The sequence below is a fragment of the Oncorhynchus mykiss genome, chromosome 18 (genome assembly GCF_013265735.2).
Source record: "Oncorhynchus mykiss isolate Arlee chromosome 18, USDA_OmykA_1.1, whole genome shotgun sequence".
Classification (NCBI taxonomy): Eukaryota; Metazoa; Chordata; class Actinopteri; order Salmoniformes; family Salmonidae; genus Oncorhynchus; species Oncorhynchus mykiss.
Window position 1 is genome coordinate 74,417,575 of NC_048582.1, and position 23,043 is coordinate 74,440,617.

Consider the following 23,043-nt stretch of genomic DNA (forward strand, 5'->3'; position numbering starts at 1 on the left):
TACTCTGTTATAAACACACTATTTAGTTATATATTAATGAATGTAGACTACTCTGTTATAAACACACATCTTACTATTTAGTTACATATTAATGAATGTACACTACTCTGTTATAAACACACTATTTAGTTACATATTAATGAATGTACACTACTCTGTTATAAACACACTATTTAGTTACATATTAATGAATGTACACTACTCTGTTATAAACACACTATTTAGTTACATATTAATGAATGTAGACTACTCTGTTATAAACACACATTACTATTTAGTTACATATTAGTGAATGGACACAGCTCTGTTATAAACACTATTTAGTTACATATTAATGAATGTACACTACTCTGTTATAAACACACTTATTACTGTTTAGTTACATATTAATGAATGAACACTACTCTGTTATAAACACACTATTTAGTTACATATTAATGAATGTAGACTACTCTGTTATAAACAGACTATTTAGTTACATATTAGTGAATGGACACTACTCTGTTATAAACACACTTGTTACTTGTGAGTTACATGTTAATGAATGGACACTTAAGGTATTACCCTATTTTTATTTTATTTCAAAAAACAGAAGAGCATTTTCATAATTGTATTTACTGCAGGACATATGACAAATGTTTAAATAAATCATGTTCAATCAATTTTATTAGTGGAGTGCCTTTGTTACAACTATGAAAAAGAAAGCATATGTGTTGGAACATGGTAACAGCTTATTTTAATAACTACCCCAAAATACCAAGATGCATGGTCAAGTGGTCAAAAGATAAAAACATCAGCAGCCTCAACATCATTATAAGTGCCATGTGGCCTTGATAAATAGTGAAACTCAGCACAAAATCAATAAAGGCATTCTAATGAATATAAGTGTAGATATGACAGCAGATTAAAATAGTAAATTATTGTCAGCTCGTGCTTGTGTGTATCTTCACTCAATGGCATCAGTTGGATTTCATTTAGCTGTTATCCCTTGTCCTAACAGTTGACACAATTTTTGTAACTTTCACTTGCTTGACCCACTTTGACATACCTTTGTTTGGTTATAGTGCGTAATAGTCTTATTTTTATTGTGTTCTTGTCATTCTTCAGCTTCTTTGTGGAGTATAACGGCTGTTCAGGTGCTTTATTTTGCACAGAGGGAGGGGGAGCACGTCTAACTTTGTTCATTGTGCCGGCCACAAGGAACTTGTTCTCCAATGACAGTGAAGAAGTTGTCCATGGTGACATTACTCCCCTTGCCTCATCCCCACATTCTTTGACACTCGCTCACCTGCTGCCTGATGTGTATTGAAAGCCGTTCAGCATGTACAATTACTCACGCTCTCACTGTGTAGCCTACTCCAAGTAGGCCAGAGTAGGCTGATGAGACTGCTTTGATTCGGTGGATGGATATACACTGTAGGGTCAAAATGACTGCTTTAGCAGTTCTAGTGTTAAGGAACAAAGAGTTCTACAAGTTGAGCTTAATCAGACTGCATTGGGACAAGGCAGTCTAAGACACATTTTAATAAGACAGTCTTCTACTCCAATGCACTCTGTTCATGCCCAAATCCTGCTGACTAAACCACACGTAGGACCCATGGCCAAAGAGTCTATAAGGGTAAGAGTTCTATGGCACTCCAGGTTTATAGCACACAGGGAGACACTCAAACACATTCCTCAGGCTGTAGCAACCGATAATCTCCTTAAAGGTTTTCCTCATCTCCTGACTCCTGAAGGCGTAGATCAGAGGGTCGATAACAGAGTTACACATGATGAGGATGAGGTACATGTTGAAGTGAGACATGAAGCACACACAGTACAGGTTCCTGGGGCAGGAGATCATCAGGATAAGGTGGAGGAAGAAGGGTGCCCAGCAGACGATGAAGATGCCCAGGAGGATTGTGAGAGTGATGGCTCCCTTCATGCTGGCCCTCTGGTGGATGGAGTTGTACCCTGGCAGAGCCGCGATGCGCTTGACGTGGGAGCGAGCCAGCATGAACATGTGGCTGTACAGCGAGGCCATGAGCACCAGCATGGTGAAGAACATGGACACCAAGCAAATGATAACAGGGGTGGTGTCGGAGTACATGATAAAGACGATGCCGCAGCCCGTGCAGAAGGTCCAGATGGCTCCGATGATGAGAGCGGCCCGTCTATGGGTCATGATGCTGTGGTAACGCAGAGCGTAGAAGATGGTCACATACCGGTCCACAGCGATGGCCAGGAGAGAACACATAGACGCCACCACTGATATACAGATCATGGAGTCAAAGACGTTGTCCATCTGACGAATAAAATGGTCGTCCACAATGAGCTGCCGGTTGGTCAGCAGGTAGATGATGATGGTCTCCCAGGCGTTGGAGACACTGACCAGCATGTCGGCCACAGCCAGGGAACACACAAAGAAGTACATGGGGGAGTGGAGGTTCTTGTTCTTGATGATGGCGCAGATGACCAGGATGTTCTCCAACAAACTGATAATACCCAGGATGAGGAAGACCTCTGTGGCGATGTTGAGCTGCTCACAGGCCTTGGGTTTGGTGAGGAAATTAGGGGCCACAGTGGTGTTGGGGTTGTAGTACAGCTCGCTGGAGTTGGCGAACAGAGCCCACATCGGCAGAGACATGGTCGTCATTTTCTCCATAGGGTTCATCTTTATAACTTTGAGTTTACCTTCAGCTCTCTCTCTTTTCAATTCACTGGCACGTTGTCAGGAGCATCCTGTTCCTATGGGGAATTAAGAGGAAGAGGATTTAGTATGAGGGACAGGAATTAACTTTAATAGATACTATACAGTGAGCTCTAAAAGTTTTTGGACAGTGACACATTAGTTGTTGTTTTGGCTTTGAACCCCACATTGGATGAACCATTTAGAAATTACAGGACTTTTTGAACATAGTTCCCCCATTTTAGGGGCCAAAAGAATTGGGATAAATTAACGTATGTGTATTAAAGTAGTAAAAAGTTAAAGATGCACTACGTAGAAATCGCTTCGCCATTTCCTGTTTGCTAAAATTCTAATAGTTCACCTAATTTCCGTTGATGTGAAGAAACAAACAAGTTCAGTGTAGAGAATAATTGTACCATCTAAACCGCTGTGAAATATGTTTTCCATGACCACAAATACTGTATTTTCTGCTGTTTGAAGCTGGTGTACAAAACTGAAAGTAAAAGAAGCAAAAACTAAACTTAAAAACGGGAAGCATAGAAATAGTGCACATAGAAGAGATATACCCCTTCTTTAGACTGGCTTTCAGTGACACACATACAATATGCAGGCACGTCTCCACTAATTAATGTAACTGTGTCCTCACGTAGCTCTTCTCTGTTCTTCTCTGTACACTAGTTGGTGTAAATGAAAATCCATGTATGTATTTGTGGTGTTCAAACCTTCACAGTAGTCACATGTACAGGGTTGCAGTTGTGATTGTCCATGTGATACGGCAACTGCATCGCCCGCAACCGCAGTGCTCTCCAGAGGGTGGTGTGGTCTTCCCAACGCATCACCGGGGGCACACTGCCTGCCCTCCAGGACAAATGCAGCACCCGATGTCACAGGAAGGCCAAAAAGATAAACAGGACATAGGACATAGGACATAAACCACCCGAGCCACAGCCTGTTCACCCCGCTATCATCCAGAAGGCAATGGTGTCCTGGAGGGCAGGCAATGAGCACCCAGTGGTGTGTTTGGTACGGCGTACCACCCTCTGTAGCGCCATGTGGTCCACGGCGGTGGAGTTGTTGTACCAGGCTGTGATGCAGCCTGACAGTATGCTCTAGAGATGGTGCTCCGGTAGAACACTGAGGGCCCTCAGGGACAGGCCAAATTTCTTCAGCCTCCTGAGGTTGCTGAGAGTTGCTGTTGTGCCTTCTTCACCACGGTGTCTGTACGGTTTGACCGTTTCAGCTTCTCTGAGATGTGTACGCCGAGGAATGTGAAGTTATTGACCGTCTCCGTGACGGCCTCGTTAACGAGGATACGGGAGTATCCAGCCTTGTTCCTTCTGAAGTCCACAATCAGCTCCTTTGTTTTGCTAAGTTTGAGGGAGAGGTTGTTCAGGCAACTTTGTCAGACTTTTGACAGATCCTGAAAAGGCACTTGGAGTTTTCCAGAAGGCACCGAAAGGATTCTCAGACCATGAGAAACAAGATTCTCTGGTCTGATGAAACCAAGATTGAACTCTTTGGCCTGAATGCCAAGCGTCACGTCTGGAGGAAACCTGGCACCATCCCTACGGTAAAGCATGGTGGTAGCAGCATCATGCTGTGGAAAAGTTTTTCAGCGGCAGGGACTGGGAGACTAGTCAGGATTGAGGGAAAGATGAATGGATCAAAGTGCAGGGACATCCTTGATGAAAACCTGCTCCAGAGCGCTGAGGACCTCAGACTTGGGTGAAGGTTCACCTTCCAATAGCTCAACGACCCTAAGCACACAGCCAAGACAAAGCAGGAGTGACTTTGTGACAAGTGTCTGAAAGTCCATGAGTGGCCCAGCCAGAGCCAGGACTTGAACCCAATCGAACATCTCTGGAGAGACGTGGAAATATCTGTGCAGTGATGCTCTCTATCCAACCTGACAGAGCTTGAGGGAAACTCACCAAATACAGGTGTTTATTTTAAATGTTAAATGTTTTATTTGTCATATGAGCCAAATACAAGAGGTCTAGTTGAACCTTACTTGAAATGCTTACGTACAAGCCTTTAACCAACAATGCTGTTCAAGAAATAGAGTTAAGAAAATATTTACATAATAAACTAAAGTTTAAAAAATATACTGTACATAATAGTAACAATGTTATGTTTCAGGGAACACCGGTACTGAGTCAAAGTGCGGGGGTACACGTTAGTCGAGGTCATTTGTAAAGTGACTATGCATAGATAATAAACAGCGAGTAGCAGCAGTGTCCCACTGTGGGACGTCTGTTTGTCTTTTCCCGCCCCGTCCCATGTATATATATTTTTCTTCGTGTCTGTTTAAAATATATGTTTTATATATGTTTTATTTCAATTTCCATCTACGGACTGAACATACTCTCCTGCAACCAACCTTACCAATGTGGTACGGATCTGCTATTTTTTACACTTTAGAACCGGAACCCCCATCAGCAGCTAGCCAGCTAACTAGCTGATAGCTAGTAGTCAGTTAGCCATTGCTAGGGGTCATCCCCGTTAACTCGGACATCAGCCAGCCTCAGCCCGGTCAATTCCTGCCAGCCTGCACGGCGCGATATCAACCCAGAGCTTATCGAACTGCTTTTCCTCTATCTCACCTCCGGATTCCTACAGCAAGCTCTGAACCTTTACACCGGATCATCGCAGCTAGCTAGCTGCTATCCGAGTGGCTACTCCTGGCTAATGTCTCTGTCCCAAAGAAATCACTAGTTAGCCTGGAGCTAGCCTCAAGCTAGGCCCATCTCCCGGCTAGCTGAAGAGGTCCATCAGCCAATTCTTGGGCTACAATATCTATTTTGTCAATTGGCCTGGACCCTTTTACTGCCGACACGGAGCCCCGCCGATCCATCACGATCTGCCGACGTAACCGCCCGAGGGGGTTTCAACAGGCTCTTCCGTTGCGATGTCCCCCAAAGGCCCATCTACTAGCCTGCTCTCCCTGGCCTGCTAGCTATCTGAATCACCATGTCTCCAGCTCACCTAGCTACTCACTGGACCCTGTGATCACTCGGCTACACATGCTTCTCCCTAAAGTCAATATGCCTCGTCTATTGCTGTTTTGGGTAGTGACTATTGTCTTATTTCACTGTAGAGCCTCCAGCCCTGCTCAATATGTCTTAGGGTTAGGGTTAGCCCTTTTGTTCCACCCCCCACACATGGGGTGACCTCACCTGTCTTAAATGGTGCCTCTAGATACAAAACCTGTCATTGTCACTCAATGCCTAGGTTTACTTCCACTGTATTCACATCCTACAATACCCTTGTCTGTACATTATGCCTTGAAACTATTCTTCCGCGCCCAGAAATCTGCTCCTTTTACTCTCTGTTCCGAACTCACTAGACAACCAGTTCTTATAGCCTTTAGCCATACCCTTATCCTACTCCTCCTCTTTTCCTCTAATGATGTAGAGGTTAACCCAGGCCCTGCAGCCCCTAGCTCCACTCCCATTCCCCAGGAACTCTCATTTGTTGACTTCTGGAACCGTAAAAGCCTTGGTTTCATGCTTGTTAACTTCAGAATCCTCCTCCCTAAGTTTGTTTTATTTACTGCTTTAACACACTCCGCCATCTCGGATGTCCTAGCCGTGTCTGAATCCTGGCTTAGGAAGGCCACGAAAAATCATGACATTTCCATCCCTAACTAACATTTTCCGACAAGATAGAACTGCCAAAGGGGGCAGAGTTGCAATATACTGCAGAGATAGCCAGCAGAGTTCTGTCATACTATCCAGGTCTGTGCCCAAACAATTCAAGCTTCTACTAAGTCTCTCATCATTGCCGCTTGTTATAGACCCCTTCAGCCCAAGACACCACATGTGAATTAATTGCCCTACATTTATCTTCAGAGTTCGCACTATAAGGTGATCACAACTGGGACATGCTTAACACCCCAGTCGTCCTACAATCTAAACTTGATGCCCTCAATCTCATACAATCTCAATCTCATACAAATTATCAAGGAACCTACCAGGTACAACCCTAAATCCGTAACCATGGGCACCCTCTTAGATATCATCCTGACCAACATGCCCTATAAATATGCCTGTCTTCAACCAGGATCTCAGCGATCATTGCCTCATTGCCTGTGTGCGTAATGGGTCCGCGGTCAAACAACCATCCCTCATCACTGTCAAATGCTCCCTAAAACACTTCAGCGAGCAGGCCTTTCTAATCGACCTGGCCCGGGTATCCTGGAAGGATATTGACCTCATCCCGTCAGTAGAGGATGCCTGGTTGCTCTTTAAAAGTGCTTACCTCACCATCTTAAATAAGCATGCCCCATTCAAAAAATGTAGAACTAAGAACAGATATAGCCCTTGCTTCAACCCAGACTTGATTGCCCTTGGCAAGCAAAAAAACATCCCGTGGCGTTCTGCATTAGCATCGAATAGCCCCCGTGATATGCAACTTTTCAGGGAGGTCAGGAACCAATAGTCAGTTAAAAAAGCAAAGGCTAGATTTTCAAACAGAAATTTGCATCCTGTAGCATTAATTCCAAAAGGTTTTGGGACACTGTAAAGTCCATGGAGAGTGAGAGAACCTCCTCCCAGCTGCCCACTGCACTGAGGATAGGAAACATTGTCACCACCGATAAATCTACAGTAATCAATCATTTCCATAAGAATTATTCTATGGCTGGCCATGCTTTACACCTGGCTACCCCTACCCCGGTCAACATCTCAGCACCCCCTGCAGCAACTTGCCCAAGCCCTCCCACTTCTCCTTCATCCAAATCCAGACAGCTGATGTTCTGAAAGAGCTGCATCCCTCTGGATCCCTACAAATCAGCAGGACTAGACAATCTGGACGCTCTCTTTCTAAAATTTATGAGATCCCCAAACATTGGAAAGCTGCCGCAGTCATCCCCCTCTTCAAAGGGAGAGACACTCTAGACCCAAACTTTTACAGACTTATACATGTATCTATCCTACCCTGCCTTTCTAAGTCTTCGAAAGCCAAGTTAACAAACAGATCACCGACCATTTCGAATCCCACCATACCTTCTCCACTATGCAATCCGGTATCTGAGCTGATCATGGGTGCACTTCAGCCACACTCAAGGTCCTAAACGATATCATAACCACCATCGATAAAAGACAGGCAGCCGTCTGCATCAACCTGGCCAAGGCTTTCGACTCCGTCAATCACCGCACTCTTATTGGCAGACTCAATAGCCTTGGCTTCACAAATGACTGCCTCGCCTGGTTCACCAACTACTTGTGTCAAATCGAAGGGTCTATTGTCCAGCCCTCTGGCAGTCTCTATGGTGGTGCCACAGGGTCCAATTCTCAGGCCGACTCTTTTCTCTGTATATATCAATGATGTCGCTCTTGCTGCTGGTGATTCTCTGATCCACCTCTTGGCAGATGACACCATTCTGTATACATCTGGCCATTCTTTGGACACTGTGATAACAAACCTCCAAACAAAATGTTATGCCATACAACACTCCTTTCGAGGCGGTGCCACAGGGTTCAATTCTCGGGCTAACTCTTTTCTCTGTATATATCAATGATGTTGCTCTTGCTGCTAGTGATTCTCTGATCCACTTCTACGCAGACGACACCATATGTAAACATCTGGCCATTCTTTGGACACTGTGATAACAAACCTCCAAATGAGATTTTATGCCATACAACACTCCTTTTGAGGCCTGCAACTGTTTTTCAATGCAAGTAAAACTAAGTGCATGCTCTTCAACCGATTGCTGCCCCCACCCTCCCGCCCGAGTAGCATTACTACTCTGGACGGTTCTGACTTAGAATATGTGGACAACTACAAATACCTACAGTGGGGAGAACAAATATTTGATACACTGCCAATTTTGCAGGTTTTTTCTACTTACAAAGCATGTAGAGGTCTGTAATTTTTATCATAGGTACACTTCAACTGCGAGAGACGGGATCTATAACAAAAATCCAGAAAATCACATTGTATGATTTTTAAGTAATTAATTTGCATTTTAATGCATGACATAAGTATTTGATCACCTACCAACCAGTAAAAATTCCGGCTCTCACTGACCTGTTAGTTTTTCTGTATTAACTGCACCTGTTTGAACTCGTTACCTGTATAAAAGACACCTGTCCACACACTTAATCAAACAGACTCCAACCTCTCCACAATGGCCAAGACCAGAGAGCTGGGTAAGGACATCGGGAATACAATTGTGGGACCTGCACAAGGCTGGGATGGGCTACAGGACAATAGGCAAGCAGCTTGGTGAGAAGGCAACAACTGTTGGCGCAATTATTAGAAAATGGAAGAAGGTCATGTGGTCTGATGAGACAAAAATAGAGCTTTTTGGTCTAAACTCCACTCACCGTGTTTGGAGGAAGAAGAAGGATGAGTACAACCCCAAGAACACCATCCCAACCGTGAAGCATGGAGGTGGAAACATCATTCTTTGGGGATGCTTTTCTGCAAAGGGGACAGGACGACTACACCGTATTGAGGGGAGGATGGATGGGGCCATGTATCGCGAGATCTTGGCCAACAACCTCCTTCCCTCAGTAAGAGCATTGAAGATGGGTCGTGGCTGGGTCTTCCAGCATGACAATGACCCGAAACACACAGCCAGGGCAACTAAGGAGTGGCTCCGTAAGAAGCATCTCAAGGTCCTGGAGTGGCCTAGCCGGTCTCCAGACCTGAACCCAATAGAAAATCTTTGGAGGGAGCTGAAAGGCCGTATTGCCCAGCGACAGCCCCAAAACCTGAAGGATTGGAGAAGGTCTGTATGGAGGAGTGGACCAAAATCCCTGCTGCAGTGTGTGCAAACCTGGTCAAGAACTACAGAAAACGTATGATCTCTGTAATTGCAAACAAAGGTTTCTGTACCAAATATTAAGTTCTGCTTTTCTGATGTATCAAATACTTATGTCAGGCAATAAAATGCAAATCAATTACTTAAAAATCATACAATGTGATTTTCTGTATTTTTACTATCTATTTTACTATCTATTTTATGTATTTTTACTATCTATTTTCTTTAGATTCCGTCTCTCACAGTTGAAGTGTACCTATGATAAAAATTACAGACCTCTACATGCTTTGTAAGTAGGAAAACCTGCCAAATCGGCAGTGTATCAAATACTTGTTCTCCCCACTGTAGGTGTCTGGTTGGATTGTAAACTCTCCTTCCAGACTGAAGCATCTCCAATCATACCCAATAAGTCTTGAGGCTGTAATCGCTGCCAAAGGTGCTTCAACAAATTACTGAGTAAAGGTTCTGAGTACTAATTATATTTTCTTTATACATTTGCAAAAATTTCAATAAACCTGTTTTTGCTTTGTCTCTATGGGGTATTGTGTGTAGAGTGATGAAGAAAAAAACATTTAATACATTTTAGAATAAGTCTGTTAGGTAAGAACATGTGGAAAAAGCCAAGGGGTCTGAATACTTTCTGAATGCACCGTATAACGTTGAAGATATGACGTTGTTTCAAAGGTACAAATTCACTATATTTTACAGAAGGTTGTCAATTTTGAAATGTGGTTTCCATGATGAAATTATCCTGTGGTTGAAATGTTACCCTCAAAACATTAGTTTACGTTGATTACTTTTTTCAAATCCAATGTATTATCCACATAGATTTAACATCACAATACTAACTTAACCAGTTTGTGCCCAGTGGGAATGAACACAAAACACATGTAAAACAACATTTTCAAATGCTAGAGGTCAATAGGCCTTCACACACTGTTAAAATATTGACACATTAATTGACAGGTGAAATATTGAATTTTATAAGCGAGACAAACTATAAAATGCTGTGCAGAGAGAGAGAGTAATTTCTGTCCCAAGGATGTCTATCAATCTATCGATAAGACAAAACACTGGTGCTGGTGCTGGATGAATCAGACCACATAATAAAGCCAATTGGTGGAAATGACTAGAGGGAAATAGCAGCACATTGTCTGAGGTAGAAACAGACTTCCTACATCAATGTGTTCACCTTTAGGTTCGTGGTTGGCTTTAAAATTCACCTCACATGGCATTTGATGGAGAGAAAAAAAAACGACACCACACCGGACAGATTCATTGGTAAAGTCCCTGCATCCGCCTCAGAGTAAGACAACAGTTTAAGGCATGATTTTAGGACTGGCAGGGAGAGAGAGAATACGTGGATGAACAAACCAGGAGAGAGAGAGAGAATACATGGATGAACAAATAAGGAGGGGAGAGAGAGAGAGAGAATACATTGATGAACAAACCAGGAGGAGAGAGGTGTTTGCAGGGTTTACTTGAGAATGGAATAAACCGGCATGTTCCTCTTGGACACCTGGAGATAAATACAACATGCTGGGACAGGGACTGAACATGTGCTCGTTTTTCCCCAACCAGCAAAGCCAGGACATCACATGAGAGCTAGAAGCTTCATTAATCGTCAAAGGATGTCTTCTTTTAAAGAGATCCCTGCTGCTCAGCCCTACCCAGTCCTCTCTTGGTCCATAATCAGTAATATTTTCAGAGTATGAGTGCTGATTTAGGTTCAGTTTAGCTGTTTAGATATAAGATAAGACTAGTGGACATGACCCTAGATCAGCACTCCTATTCTGAGATCATTTCTAAATACTGTGTGGCAGGTCAGCCACCAGGGGGAGACCCGTTGATGCCTGGTGACAGACGGAGTATACATTACAAAGTGATGGCTCCATCTGCTGGACATGCCAGATCTCAACGGGCTCTCCTGGCCAGGACTAATTGGGGCTGATTGGGGATTAGTGAGTAATCAAGGGCCGATTGCTCACCAGCTGTACAACTCCCATCATGCTGCCAGAAGGGCAGCACACAAGGGAGAGACTGGGGGAGGAAAGGACTCCCATATAGTTGGGGACGGTACCAGAGGTAACAGGAAAGAGTTCAGGTTTTGATCCCCACAGGATACAGTAAGATGGTATCTCAGCGAGGGTCTCCTGGGGGAGACCTATTCTTTTCTTTTGGACTATTATTTTAATAAACACTTTTGAAACTGAGCTAATCCTACTCTGTCCATGTCTGATCTGTGTAAACGTTTTGACCCAACCCCCCGGTATGCCACAAGTGGTGGAGAATGTGAGCACTCTTATAACGTGGTCAGATCAGGGTTGATATTTACGCAGAATCAGCATAGACGAGTTGATAGCTCAGTTCATCCAGGCCCAACAAGTCCAACAGGCGGTTCAGGAACGAATGTTGGAGGAACAGCGGCTACAAAACATCCTCCTTATTGAGGAAATCAGGAAGCTACAAGGAGGAGCGTCTACTGAATCACATCCAAATCAGCTTTTAATCAGGCTAACAGGAGATGACGACATCAAAACTTACCTCTGTATGTTTGAAAGGACAGCACTACTTGAAGGATGGACAAGGCAGAAGTGGGCCAGTCTGCTGGCCTCGTTCCTCTCTGGGAATGCCCAAAAGGCAATTGGGACCTGAACGACGAACAGGCGGCTAACTCCGATCACCAGGGGATGGCTCCTAACCGACGTATCCACCCCCTCCATCCTAGACAAAGTGGTCCTGGATCGCTTCCTACGGGCACTACCCCACGACATGCGCACCCCAGACCTTGGAGGGCCTCCTGGAAGCAGTGGAGACGCATCAGAACACTCAGGCCCTGCTGAGTGGGAGCCGGGCCGAGCCGGCGACCTGTTCGAGGAGTCGGAAGGACAGCCCCACTGCTGTGTACCCCAAACCGACAGTCGGCAGGGCCAAAGGACCGCAAACCCGTGGAGAGATGCCTGGGGTAGGGCCGACCCGCCAGCGACAACCCCAGGTAGATGGAGAACAAAGGTGTTTTGAGTGTGGCGCCCAGGGGCACATTGCCTGGAATTGCACGGCTAGAGAGGAGTCGATGCCATCAGCAAGCCCGGGAGTCTAAGTGGGTCACGCAGTGAACTACGTCACCTCCTGTTGGGCACACCACGAATCAACTGCACCCATGGTCCCGGTGAAGGTTGACGGACACAACACGGAAGCTCTATTAGACTCCGGAAGTATGGTTACCAGAGTTGCCGGTACCTCTCCTAGTGGGACGAGATTGTCCGCTGTTCACGGCCCTGTGGGGGCATGAGCTGAGGAAGAAGGTACGAGCCAGCCGAAGACGAGAGCGAGGACGACCCATCGCCCGTGCGGCCCGGAAGCAAACGGTTGATCAGCCTGTATCTATGGGTCCGGAGTCGGAGGGGTGCCGGAACCCGACCACCCCTGGGGAACCACGGGAGGAAGAGCCCAGCCTCCCCCTCCTTGATTTCGAGTGGCCAGTCGAGACACCCCCTGGGGGCCAACTGAGGGGACAATTCGGGACGGCTCAGTGGGAGGATCCTAACTTGAATGCCGCCGCAGCCCAAGTGATAGCGGTGGATGGACAGCTACTTCCGGGGGTGAGTGACTGGCGATTCCCCCATTTCCAAATCAAGAATAACCTTTTGTATCAGGTGTCACACCAACAGGGGGAATTTTGAGAGGTATTGTTGCTGCCCCGACGGTACGTGGGAACCGTTCTTCAGCTGGCCCACACCCACCTGTTGGGGGTGCACCTGGGAATGGAGAAGACCCGGGAACGGATCGCCGCCCGGTGAAGATTACAGCCATTTGGCCAATCATGAGGGAACATATGGAGAAGGCCCAACGCGCCCAAGCCCAGGTCTACAATCGGGGAGCCCAGCCCCGAGAATTCCAGGTGGGAGACAGGGTTTTGGTTCTTAATCCCCACGGCCAAAAGTAAGTTCCTGGCAACATGGCACGGGCCATACGAGGTGATCGAGAAGCTGGAACCTGTCAATTACCGCGTACGGCAGCCGGGGAGACGGAAACCCCAACCGATTTATCTCACTCTTTCTCTCTCTCTCTCTCTCACACACACTCTCACACTCTCTCTCTCACACACTTTCACACTCTCACACTCTTTCTCTCACACCCACACACTCTCTCGCTGTCTCACACCCTCACACTCTCTCTCTCACCCTCCCTCTCTCTCTCACACACCCTCACACTATCACTCACACACCCTCACTCTCTCTCTCTCTCTCTCACACCCTCACACTCTCTCGCTCTCTCACACTCTCACACTCTCTCTCTCTCACACACCCTCACACTCTCTCTCACACACTCTCACACCCTCACACTCTCTCTCACACTCTCTCTCTCTCACTCTCTCACACACACATCCTCACACTCTCTCTCTCTCTCTCACCCTCACTCTCTCACACTCTCTCTCTCTCTCTCTCACCCTCTCTCTCTCACACACACCCTCACAATCTCTCTCTCACCCTCACTCTCTCACACCCTCTCTCTCTCTCACACACCCTCACACTCTCTCTCTTTCACACTCTCACACTCTCTCACACACCCTCACACTCTCTCTCTCACACACATCCTCACACTCTCTCTCTCTCTCCCTCACTCTCTCTCTCCCTCACACCCTCACACTCTCTCTCTCTCTCACACACGCCCTCACACTCTCTCTCTCTCTCTCACACACACCCTCACACTCTCTCTCTCTCTCTCACACACTGACACCCTCACACTCTCTCTCTCTCACACACACATCCTCACACTCTCTTTCTCACACACCCTCACACTCTCGCTCACACACCCTCACTCACTCTCTCTCTCTCACACTCACACCCACACAGTCTCTCACTCTCTCACACCCTCACTCTCTCTTTCTCTCTCACACACCCTCACACTCTCTCTCACACACCCTCACACACTCTCTCTCTCTCACACACCCTCACATTCTCACACCCACACAGTCTCTCACTCTCACACCACACTCTCTCCCTCACACTCTCTCACACTCTCTCTCACACACACCCTCTCTCTCTCTCTCTCTCTCTCTCTCTCTCTCTCACACACCACACTCTCTCCCTCACACTCTCTCTCTCACACTCTCTCTCTCACACACCCTCACTCTCTCACACACACCCTCACTCTCTCTCTCTCTCTCACACACACATCCTCACACTCTCTCTTTTGCACACACCCACACTCACTCACTTTCACACTCTCACACTCTCTCACACACCCTCACACTCTCTCTCTCACACACATCCTCACACTCTCTCTCTCTCTCCCTCACTCTCTCTCTCCCTCACACCCTCACACTCTCTCTCTCTCTCTCACACACGCCCTCACACTCTCTCTCTCTCTCTCACACACACTCTCTCTCTCTCTCTCTCTCTCACACTCTCACACCCTCACTCACACCCTCTCTCTCTCACACACCCTCACACTCTCTCTCACACACACCCTCACACTCTCTCTCACACACCCTCACACTCTCTCTCTCTCTCTCACACACCCTTACTCTCTCTCTCACACACCCTCACACTCTCTCTCACACACACCCTCACACACACACTCTCTCTCTCTCTCTCTCACACACACACCCTCACACACACACTCTCTCTATCTCTCTCTCTCACCCTCACTCTCTCTCACACCCTCTCTCTCTCTCACACACCCTCACACTCTCTCTCTTTCACACTCTCACACTCTCTCTCACACACCCTCACACACACCCTCACACTCTCTCTCTCTCCTCACACTCTCTCTCTCCCACACACACCCTCACACTCTCTCTCTCACACACACCCTCACACTCTCTCTCTCTCTCACACTGACACCCTCACACTCTCTCTCTCTCACACACACATCCTCACACTCTCTCACATACCCTCACACTCTCTCACACACCCTCACACTCTCTCTTTCTCACACACCCTCACACTCTCTCTCTCACACACCCTCACACTCACTCTCTCTCTCTCTCACACTCACACCCACACAGTCTCTCACTCTCTCACACCCTCACTCTCTCTTTCTCTCTCACACACCCTCACACTCTCTCTCTCACACACCCTAACACTCTTTCTCACACACCCTCACACACTCTCTCTCACACACCCTCACATTCTCACACCCTCACTCTCTCACACACCCTCACACTCTCTCTCTCTCTCACTCTCACACCCACACTCTCTCCCTCACACTCTCTCTCTCACACTCTCACTCTCTCTCTCTCTCACACTCTCTCACACTCTCTCTCACACACCCTCACACTCACTCTCTCTCTCTCTCTCTCTCTCTCACCATCTCTCTCCCTTCCTCAGGTCACTCATCCATCGCTCCTCAATCTTCCTCTAATATTCCATATAAATATGAGCTTCCATCTCGATCCCTTCCTCAGGTCTCTCATCCATCTCTCCTCAATCCTCTACTATTCTAATTAAACGGGAGCCCACATATCTCTCCTCCCAATTTGTCCCAACAGGCTTTGAACATTGACTCGCTGTTGAGTCTCTGTCTGGACCCACGCAACCCCAACTTCCTCACACCCACGCACTGAACCGCTGACTCAAGCTCGCAGGCACACAGAACCACAGAGAGCAGATAGAGAGCTACAGAACATGTTATTTTATTAAACAGTCTGGCTGAATGGCAGACAAGCAAGATACTGAAAGTGTAATTGTCTGGGTAACTCTACTGACAGTGTAGGTGTTTAGGATGGTAACTCTACTGACAGTGTAGGTGTCCAGGATGGTAACTCTACTGACAGTGTAGGTGTCTAGGATGATAATTCTACTGCTTGTGTAGGTGTCTAGGATGGTAACTCTACTGACAGTGTAGGTGTCTAGGATGGTAACTTTAGTGTTTGTGTAAATGTCTAGGATTGCAACTCAAGTGTTAGTGTAATTGTCTTGGTAACTCTACTGATGGTGTAGGTATCTCGGTAACTCTACTGATAGTGTAGGTGTCTAGGATGGTAACTCAAGTGTTAGTGTACGTGTCTAGGTAACTCTTGTTCTATTGTAGGTGTCTAAGATGGTTACTCTGCTGATGGTGTAGGTGTTTAGGTAACAATAGTGATAGTGTAGTTGTCTGGGTAACTCTACTGACAGTGTCGGTGTCTAGGATGGCAACTCTACTGACTGTGTAGGTGCCTAGGCAAATCCACTGATGGTGTAGGTCTCTAGGGTGGTAACTCTATTGATAGTGTAGGTCTCTAGGATAGTAACTCTAGTGATAGTGTAGGTCTCTAGGATGATAACTCTGGTGACAGTGTAGGTGTCCAGGATGGTAACTCTACTGATTGTTGAGGTGTCTAGGATGGTAACTCTAGTGATAGTGTAGGTGTCTAGGATGGTAACTCTAGTGACAGTGTAGGTGTCTAGGATGGTAACTCTACTGACTGTGTAGGTGCCTAGGCAAATCTACTGATTGTGTAGATGTCTAGGATGATAACTTTATTGACAGTGTAGGTGTCTAGGATGGTAACTCTACTGACTGTGTAGGTGCCTAGGCAAATCCACTGATGGTGTAGGTGTCTAGGATGGTAACTCTACTGACAGTGTAGGTGTCTAGGATGGTAACTCAAGTGTTAGTGTACGTGTCTAGGTAACTCTTGTTCTATTGTAGGTGTCTAAGATGGTTACTCTGCTGATGGTGTAGGTGTTTAGGCAACCCTAGTGATAGTGTAGTTGTCTGGGTAACTCTACTGATAGTGTAGGTGTCTAGAATGGTAACTCTACTGATAGTGTAGGTGTCTAGGTAACTAGTGATAGTGTAGTTGTCTGGGTTACTCTACTGACAGTGTAGGTGTCTAGGATGGTAACTCTACTCACAGTGTAGGTGTCTAGGATGGTAACTCTACTGACAGTGTAGGTGTCTAGGATGGTAACTCTACTGACAGTGTAGGTGTCTAGGATGGTAACTCTACTCACAGTGTAGGTGTCCAGGATGGTAACTCTACTGACAGTGTAGGTGTCTAGGATGGTAACTCTACTGACAGTGTAGGTGTCTAGGTAACTCTACTTATTGTTTAGGTGTCTAGGTAACTCTACGGATAGTGTAGTTGTCTTGGTAAATCTGGAATATTACTGAATAGTGAATTTGGCCGGGGTTCAATCAGATATGTGGTAACCCACAAATGCATAGCTTGTTGTTGTTTTTGTTCAGGTGATGTCAGCGGTGTCTGAGCTTTGGAGCTGTCAAAACCACAAGCAGCTCCCGCCGTTATACCTGTTGCCGAGTCGCATTAGTAGGCATCCCATGCAGCCGTGTCACAAGTTTGAACACTTTCGGCTGAAATAAATCCTTATTATTTGATTTGAATGATTTTCAATTTGACTGTCATTATTTCCATAGTTCTGAACTTTTAATGCCAGTGAGAAATACAGTTGAAGTCGGAAGTTTACATACACCTTAGCCAAATACATTTTAACTCAGTTTTTCACAATTCCTGACATTTAATCCTAGTAAACATTCCCTGTTTTAGGTCAGGAAGGATCACCACTTTATTTTAAGAATGTGAAATGTCAGAATAATAGTCGAGAGAATGATTTATTTCAGCTTTTATTTCTTTCATCACACTCCCAGTGGGTCTGAAGTTTACATACACTCAATTAGTATTTGGTAGCATTGCCTTTAAATTGTTTAACTTTGGTCAAATGTTTCAGGTTGCCTTCCACAAGCTCCTCACAATAAGTTGGGTGAATTTTGGCCCATTCCTCCTGACATAGCTTGTGTAACTGAGTCAGGTTTGTAGGCCTCCTTGCTCACACACGCTTTTTCAGTTCTGCCCACAAATGTCCTGTAGGTTTGAGGTCAGGGCTTTGTGATGTCCACTCCAATACCTTGATTTTGTTGTCCTTTTGTCTTATGCCACAAATTTGGAAGTATGCTTGGGGCCATTGTACTTTTAGAAGACCCATTTGAGACCAAGCTTTAACTTCCTGACTGATGTCTTGATGTTGCTTTATTATATCCACATCATTTTCCTACCTCATGGTGCCATCTATTTTGTGAAGTTCACCAGTCCCTCCTGCAGCAAAGCACCCCCACAAAATGATGCTGCCACTCCCGTGCTTCACGGTTGGGATGGTGTTCTTCGGCTTGCAAGCCTCCCCCTTTTCCCTCCAAGCATAACGATGGTCATTATGGCCAAAGAGTTCTATTTTTATTTCATAAGACTAGAGGACATTTCTCCAAAAATTATGATCTTTGTCCCTATGTGCACAGTTTAAAAGTATTTTGTAAGGTGTTCCAAGACGATGGTGCAGAGTACATAAAAGCCCTTTTACCAAATTCAGTTCGGACATTTGGAACAGTTAGCAGGATAAAGTCCAGCAAACGAAGAGAGTACCCACCACATTTCTGAACAATAACAATGCCCAAATATAAAGGTAGTAAACCCAAAATGGCTTTGTAAATAAAAGTATACCAGCGACTGAGCCTACGAGTGACGAGAAGGTCAGCCAACCCTGGTATACAAAGTGCAGTTGTGCGTAAGGGTTTTTCAGTTTAAAATAAATCACAAAAGTGCCATGGTAAAGAGTGTCAATTGATCTCAAATACTGAGCGGAAGCATTCATACAGTATATAAAATATCCCCATAGTCTAGTAAAGGCATAAATGTAGCTTATACTAGCCTCCTTCTGGCTTCAAAAGAAAAACAGTCCTTATTCCTAAAATAAAATCCCAATTTCAGCTTCAATTTCTTTGTAAGTTGTTGAATATGCAATTTAAAAGAGAGGCTGTCATCAATTAAAATTCCAAGATATTTATATGAGGTTACAACCTATTTCTTGCATTAGAAAACACCATTAGTTTAGTTTTGTCAGTATTGAGGATAAGCTTCAATTGACACAAGGTATGTTGAACAGTATAAAAAGCAGTTTGCATGTTCTGGAAAGCTTTTGTAAGAGACGAGGCACAACAGTAAATAACAGTATCATCAGCATAAAAATGAAGTTGTGCATTTTGGACATTTTTGTCTACATCATTTATATAAATAGTGAATAAGAGAGGACCAAGTACAGAGCCTTGGGGCTCACCTTTCAAGACAGACAATTTAACAGACATAAGCCCATCAAATTGAGTGCACTGAGTTCTATCAGACAGATAGTTAGCAAACCATGCAACTGCATGCTCCAAAAGACATACACTTGACAATCTCTGCCTTAGTATAGCATGATCAACTGTATCAAAAGCCTTAGAGAGATCAATAAAAAGTGAAACACAGTGCTGTTTTTTGTCAATGGCTTCAGTGATGTCATTTAAAACCTTCATGGCTGCTGTAATTGTGCTATGCTTCTTCCTGAAGCCCGATTGGTACATTGATAAAATAGAGTTAGTAAATAAAAAACTATTTTAGCTGTTCACTTACAAGGGTTTCAAGTATTTTCACCAGGGGTGACAGCTTTGAGATTGACCGATAATTATTTAAAAGAGTTGGATCTCCCCCTTTTAAAAGTGGTAGGGCAAATGCTGATTTCATTACATTCCAGGGTTAGATTGAACAGAGATGTAAGTGGTTCAGCTATGAAATCAGCTGCCAGATTTAAAAAGCAGGGATCCAAAAGATCAGGACCTGCAGGCTTTCTCTGATCTAAGGATTTGAGGGCTTTATGTACCACCTGCACTGAGAATGGCAAAAAGCTAAACGTTTGACCAGCTCTCACTGGTTCATCCACACATGGTTGTACAGAGACAGAGGACACTGAATCAAACAGCCTACCAGATGATACAAAGTGCTCATTGAAACAATTCAGCATTTCAGTTTTGTCATTTACAGCAACAGAGTCCTTCAAAACACATGACGGTAATTCATTAACATTACTGTTACCAGACATAAACTTAATAGCCTTACTGTGGATGTAGATACTTTTGTAACTGTTTCCTCCAGCATCTTCACAAGGTCCTTTGCTGTTGTTCTGGAATTGATTTGCACTTTTCGCACCAAAGTACATTCATCTCTAGGAAACAGAACGAGTCTCATTCCTGAGCGGTATGATGGCTGCGTGGTCCCATGGTGTTTATACTTACGTACTATTGTTTGTACAGATGAACGTGGTACCTTCAGGCATTCGGAAATTGCTCTCAAGGATGAACCAGACTTGTGGAAGTCTACAAATCTATTTGAGGTCTTGGCTGATTTACTTTCATTTTCCCATGATGTCAAGCAAATAGGCACTGAGTTTGAAGGTAGACCTTGAAATACATACACAGGTACACCTCCAATTGACTCAAATGATGTCAATTAGCCTATCAGAAGCTTCTCAAGCCATGACATAATTTTCTGGTATTTTCCAAGCTATTTAAAGGCACAGTCAACTTAGTGTATGTAAACTTCTGACCCACTGGAATTGTGGAACAGTGAATTTTAAGTGAAATAATCTGTCTGTAAACAATTGTTGGAAAAATGACTTGTGTCATGCACAAAATAGATGTGCTAACCGACTTCCAAAAACTATAGTTTGTTTAATAACAAGAAATTTGTGGAGTGATTGAAAAACGAGTTTTAATGACTCCAACCTAAGTGTATGTAAAATTGTAAAATGTATGAGAACTTCCGACTTCAACTGTAGGTCAGGTGTGGTTTCTTGACAAAGGCCATAAGAGTAGCCACTCACCAATTTGACATCTCCGACGTAGTTACACCTCTGACATCGCCTAAACAGAAGGCAATGATAAGCAATTGTTTTTTTCATCTATCAGCGGTTACCGCTGATCTGAGTGAATCCTGGCCTTAATAAGTCCTCTGTTAGTGATGGTTGTACAGTTATTATTGCATAGCAGAGATAATAGCATGTTAGGAAATGACTGTGTTCATGACTGATCATTATTTACTTACATTTGATATTTGAGTCATTTAGCAGACTCTCTTATTTGTGCATTAATCTTCAGATAGCTAGGTGAACAGCAACATATCACAATCATAGAAAGTACATTTTCACTCAACAAAGTCTTTATCAGTCGGTGCTTGTAGGAAGAGATAAGTACCTTTCTTTACTCTGTGGTAGTTATTTAAGATACATTTCAAAGAGGTAGTGTTTCAGACATTTTCAGAAGATTGGCAGGCAGGAACTCTGCTATTCTTTAGACTTTATTGGGAAGCTTGTTACACCATTGGGGTGCCAGGACAAAGAAGAGCTTGGACTGGGTTGAGCGGGAGGTGCCCTTCCGTATGGTTGGGAGGGCCAAGAGACCATAGGTGTCAGGATAGATTACTTGGGTTGGGGTGTAGGGTTTGTGGAAGCTAATGGAGTGAGCAGAGGAGCGGTGTGAGACGGGAGAACTTTGGAAGGTTGATTACAAAGCAGGCTTCTGAGGTTTGGATAAGTTGCAGAGGTTTGATGGAACAAACAGGGAGCCCAGCCAACAGAGTGTTGCAGTAGTCTAGAAGGTAGAGAACAAGAGGGGAGCCCAGCCAACAGAGAGTTGCAGTAGTCTAGAAGGTAGACGACCTGCAACGCTTACTGTGAGGAAGGGTTTTGCTCGACGAATGTTGTAGAGAATGAACCTGCAGGAGCGAGTTACTGCATTGATGTTTGCAGAGAATGACAAGTCGTTGTCCAGGGTCACGATTCTTTGCAATCTGATGATGATACTGTGGAGTTGTTAATCATTCATCAGAGGTCTTAGAGTGAGCAGGCCTTCCCTGGGAGGAAGAACAGCTCCATTTTGTAGAGGTTGAGCTTGAGGGCCAACATCCAAGTTGCGTCACCACATGACCAAAGGTATGTGGACATCTACTCGTTGAACATCTCATTCCAAAATCATGAGCATTAATATGGAGTTGGTCCCCCCTTTGCTGCTACATCCTCCACTCTTTCTAACCTTTATTTAACTAGGCAAGCCAATTTAGAGCAAATTCTTATTTTTAATGATGGCCTAGGAACAGTGGGTTAACTGCCTTGTTCAGGGGCAGAATAACAGATTTTTACCTTGTCAGCTCAGGGATTCGAACTTGCAACCTTTCGGTTACTAGTCCAACACTCTAACCACTAGGCTACCTGCCACCCCCATGCTGTCTTCTGGGAAGGCTTTTCCAATAAATGTTGGAACATTGCTGCAGGGACTTGCTTTCATTCAGCGACAAGAGCATTAGTGAGGTCAGGCACCGATGTTGGGCGATTAGGCCTGGCTGGCAGTCGGTGTTCCAATTCATCCCAAAGGTGTTTGATGGGGTTGAGGTCAGGTCTCCGTGCAGGCCAGTCAAGTTCTTCCACACCGATCTCGACAAACCATTTCTGGATAGACCCTGTTTTGTGAGCAGGGGCATTGTCATGCTGAAACTCTTAGGGAAAGGGCCTTCCCCAAATGTGGAAGCACAGAATCGTCTAGAATGTAAGTGTATGCTGTACATTAAGATTTCCCTTCAATGGAACTAAGGGGCCTAGCCTGAACCATGAAAAACAGCCCCAGAACAGCGTGATTCATCCCTCCAGAGAACACGTTTCCACTGCTCCATTGTCCAATGGTGGCGAGCTTTACACCACTCCAGCAGACGCTTGGCATTGCGCCTGGTGATATTAGGTTTGTGTGCGGCTGCATTTCATGAAGCTCTCACTGAACAGTTCTTGTCCTGATGTTGCTTTCA

At 45.0% G+C, this 23,043-nt stretch overlaps 1 protein-coding gene across 1 annotated transcript; it reads right to left on the reverse strand.

Annotated features, from left to right (window-relative positions):
- Window positions 1-560: 560 nt before the first annotated feature.
- Window positions 561-20,370, reverse strand: mc5ra (melanocortin 5a receptor). The gene is made up of 2 exons (XM_036953667.1): window positions 20,311-20,370; window positions 561-2,727 (listed from the first exon to the last, which is right to left on the reverse strand). The coding sequence occupies exon 2, from the start codon at window positions 2,651-2,653 to the stop codon at window positions 1,628-1,630; it is 1,026 nt and encodes a 341-aa protein (XP_036809562.1). The 5' UTR covers window positions 2,654-2,727; window positions 20,311-20,370; the 3' UTR covers window positions 561-1,627.
- Window positions 20,371-23,043: the final 2,673 nt, after the last annotated feature.

Coding starts and splice junctions, on each gene's coding strand:
- mc5ra (XM_036953667.1), bottom strand. CDS start 2,653: ATGAACCCTATGGAGAAAATGACGACCATGTCTCTGCCGATGTGGGCT.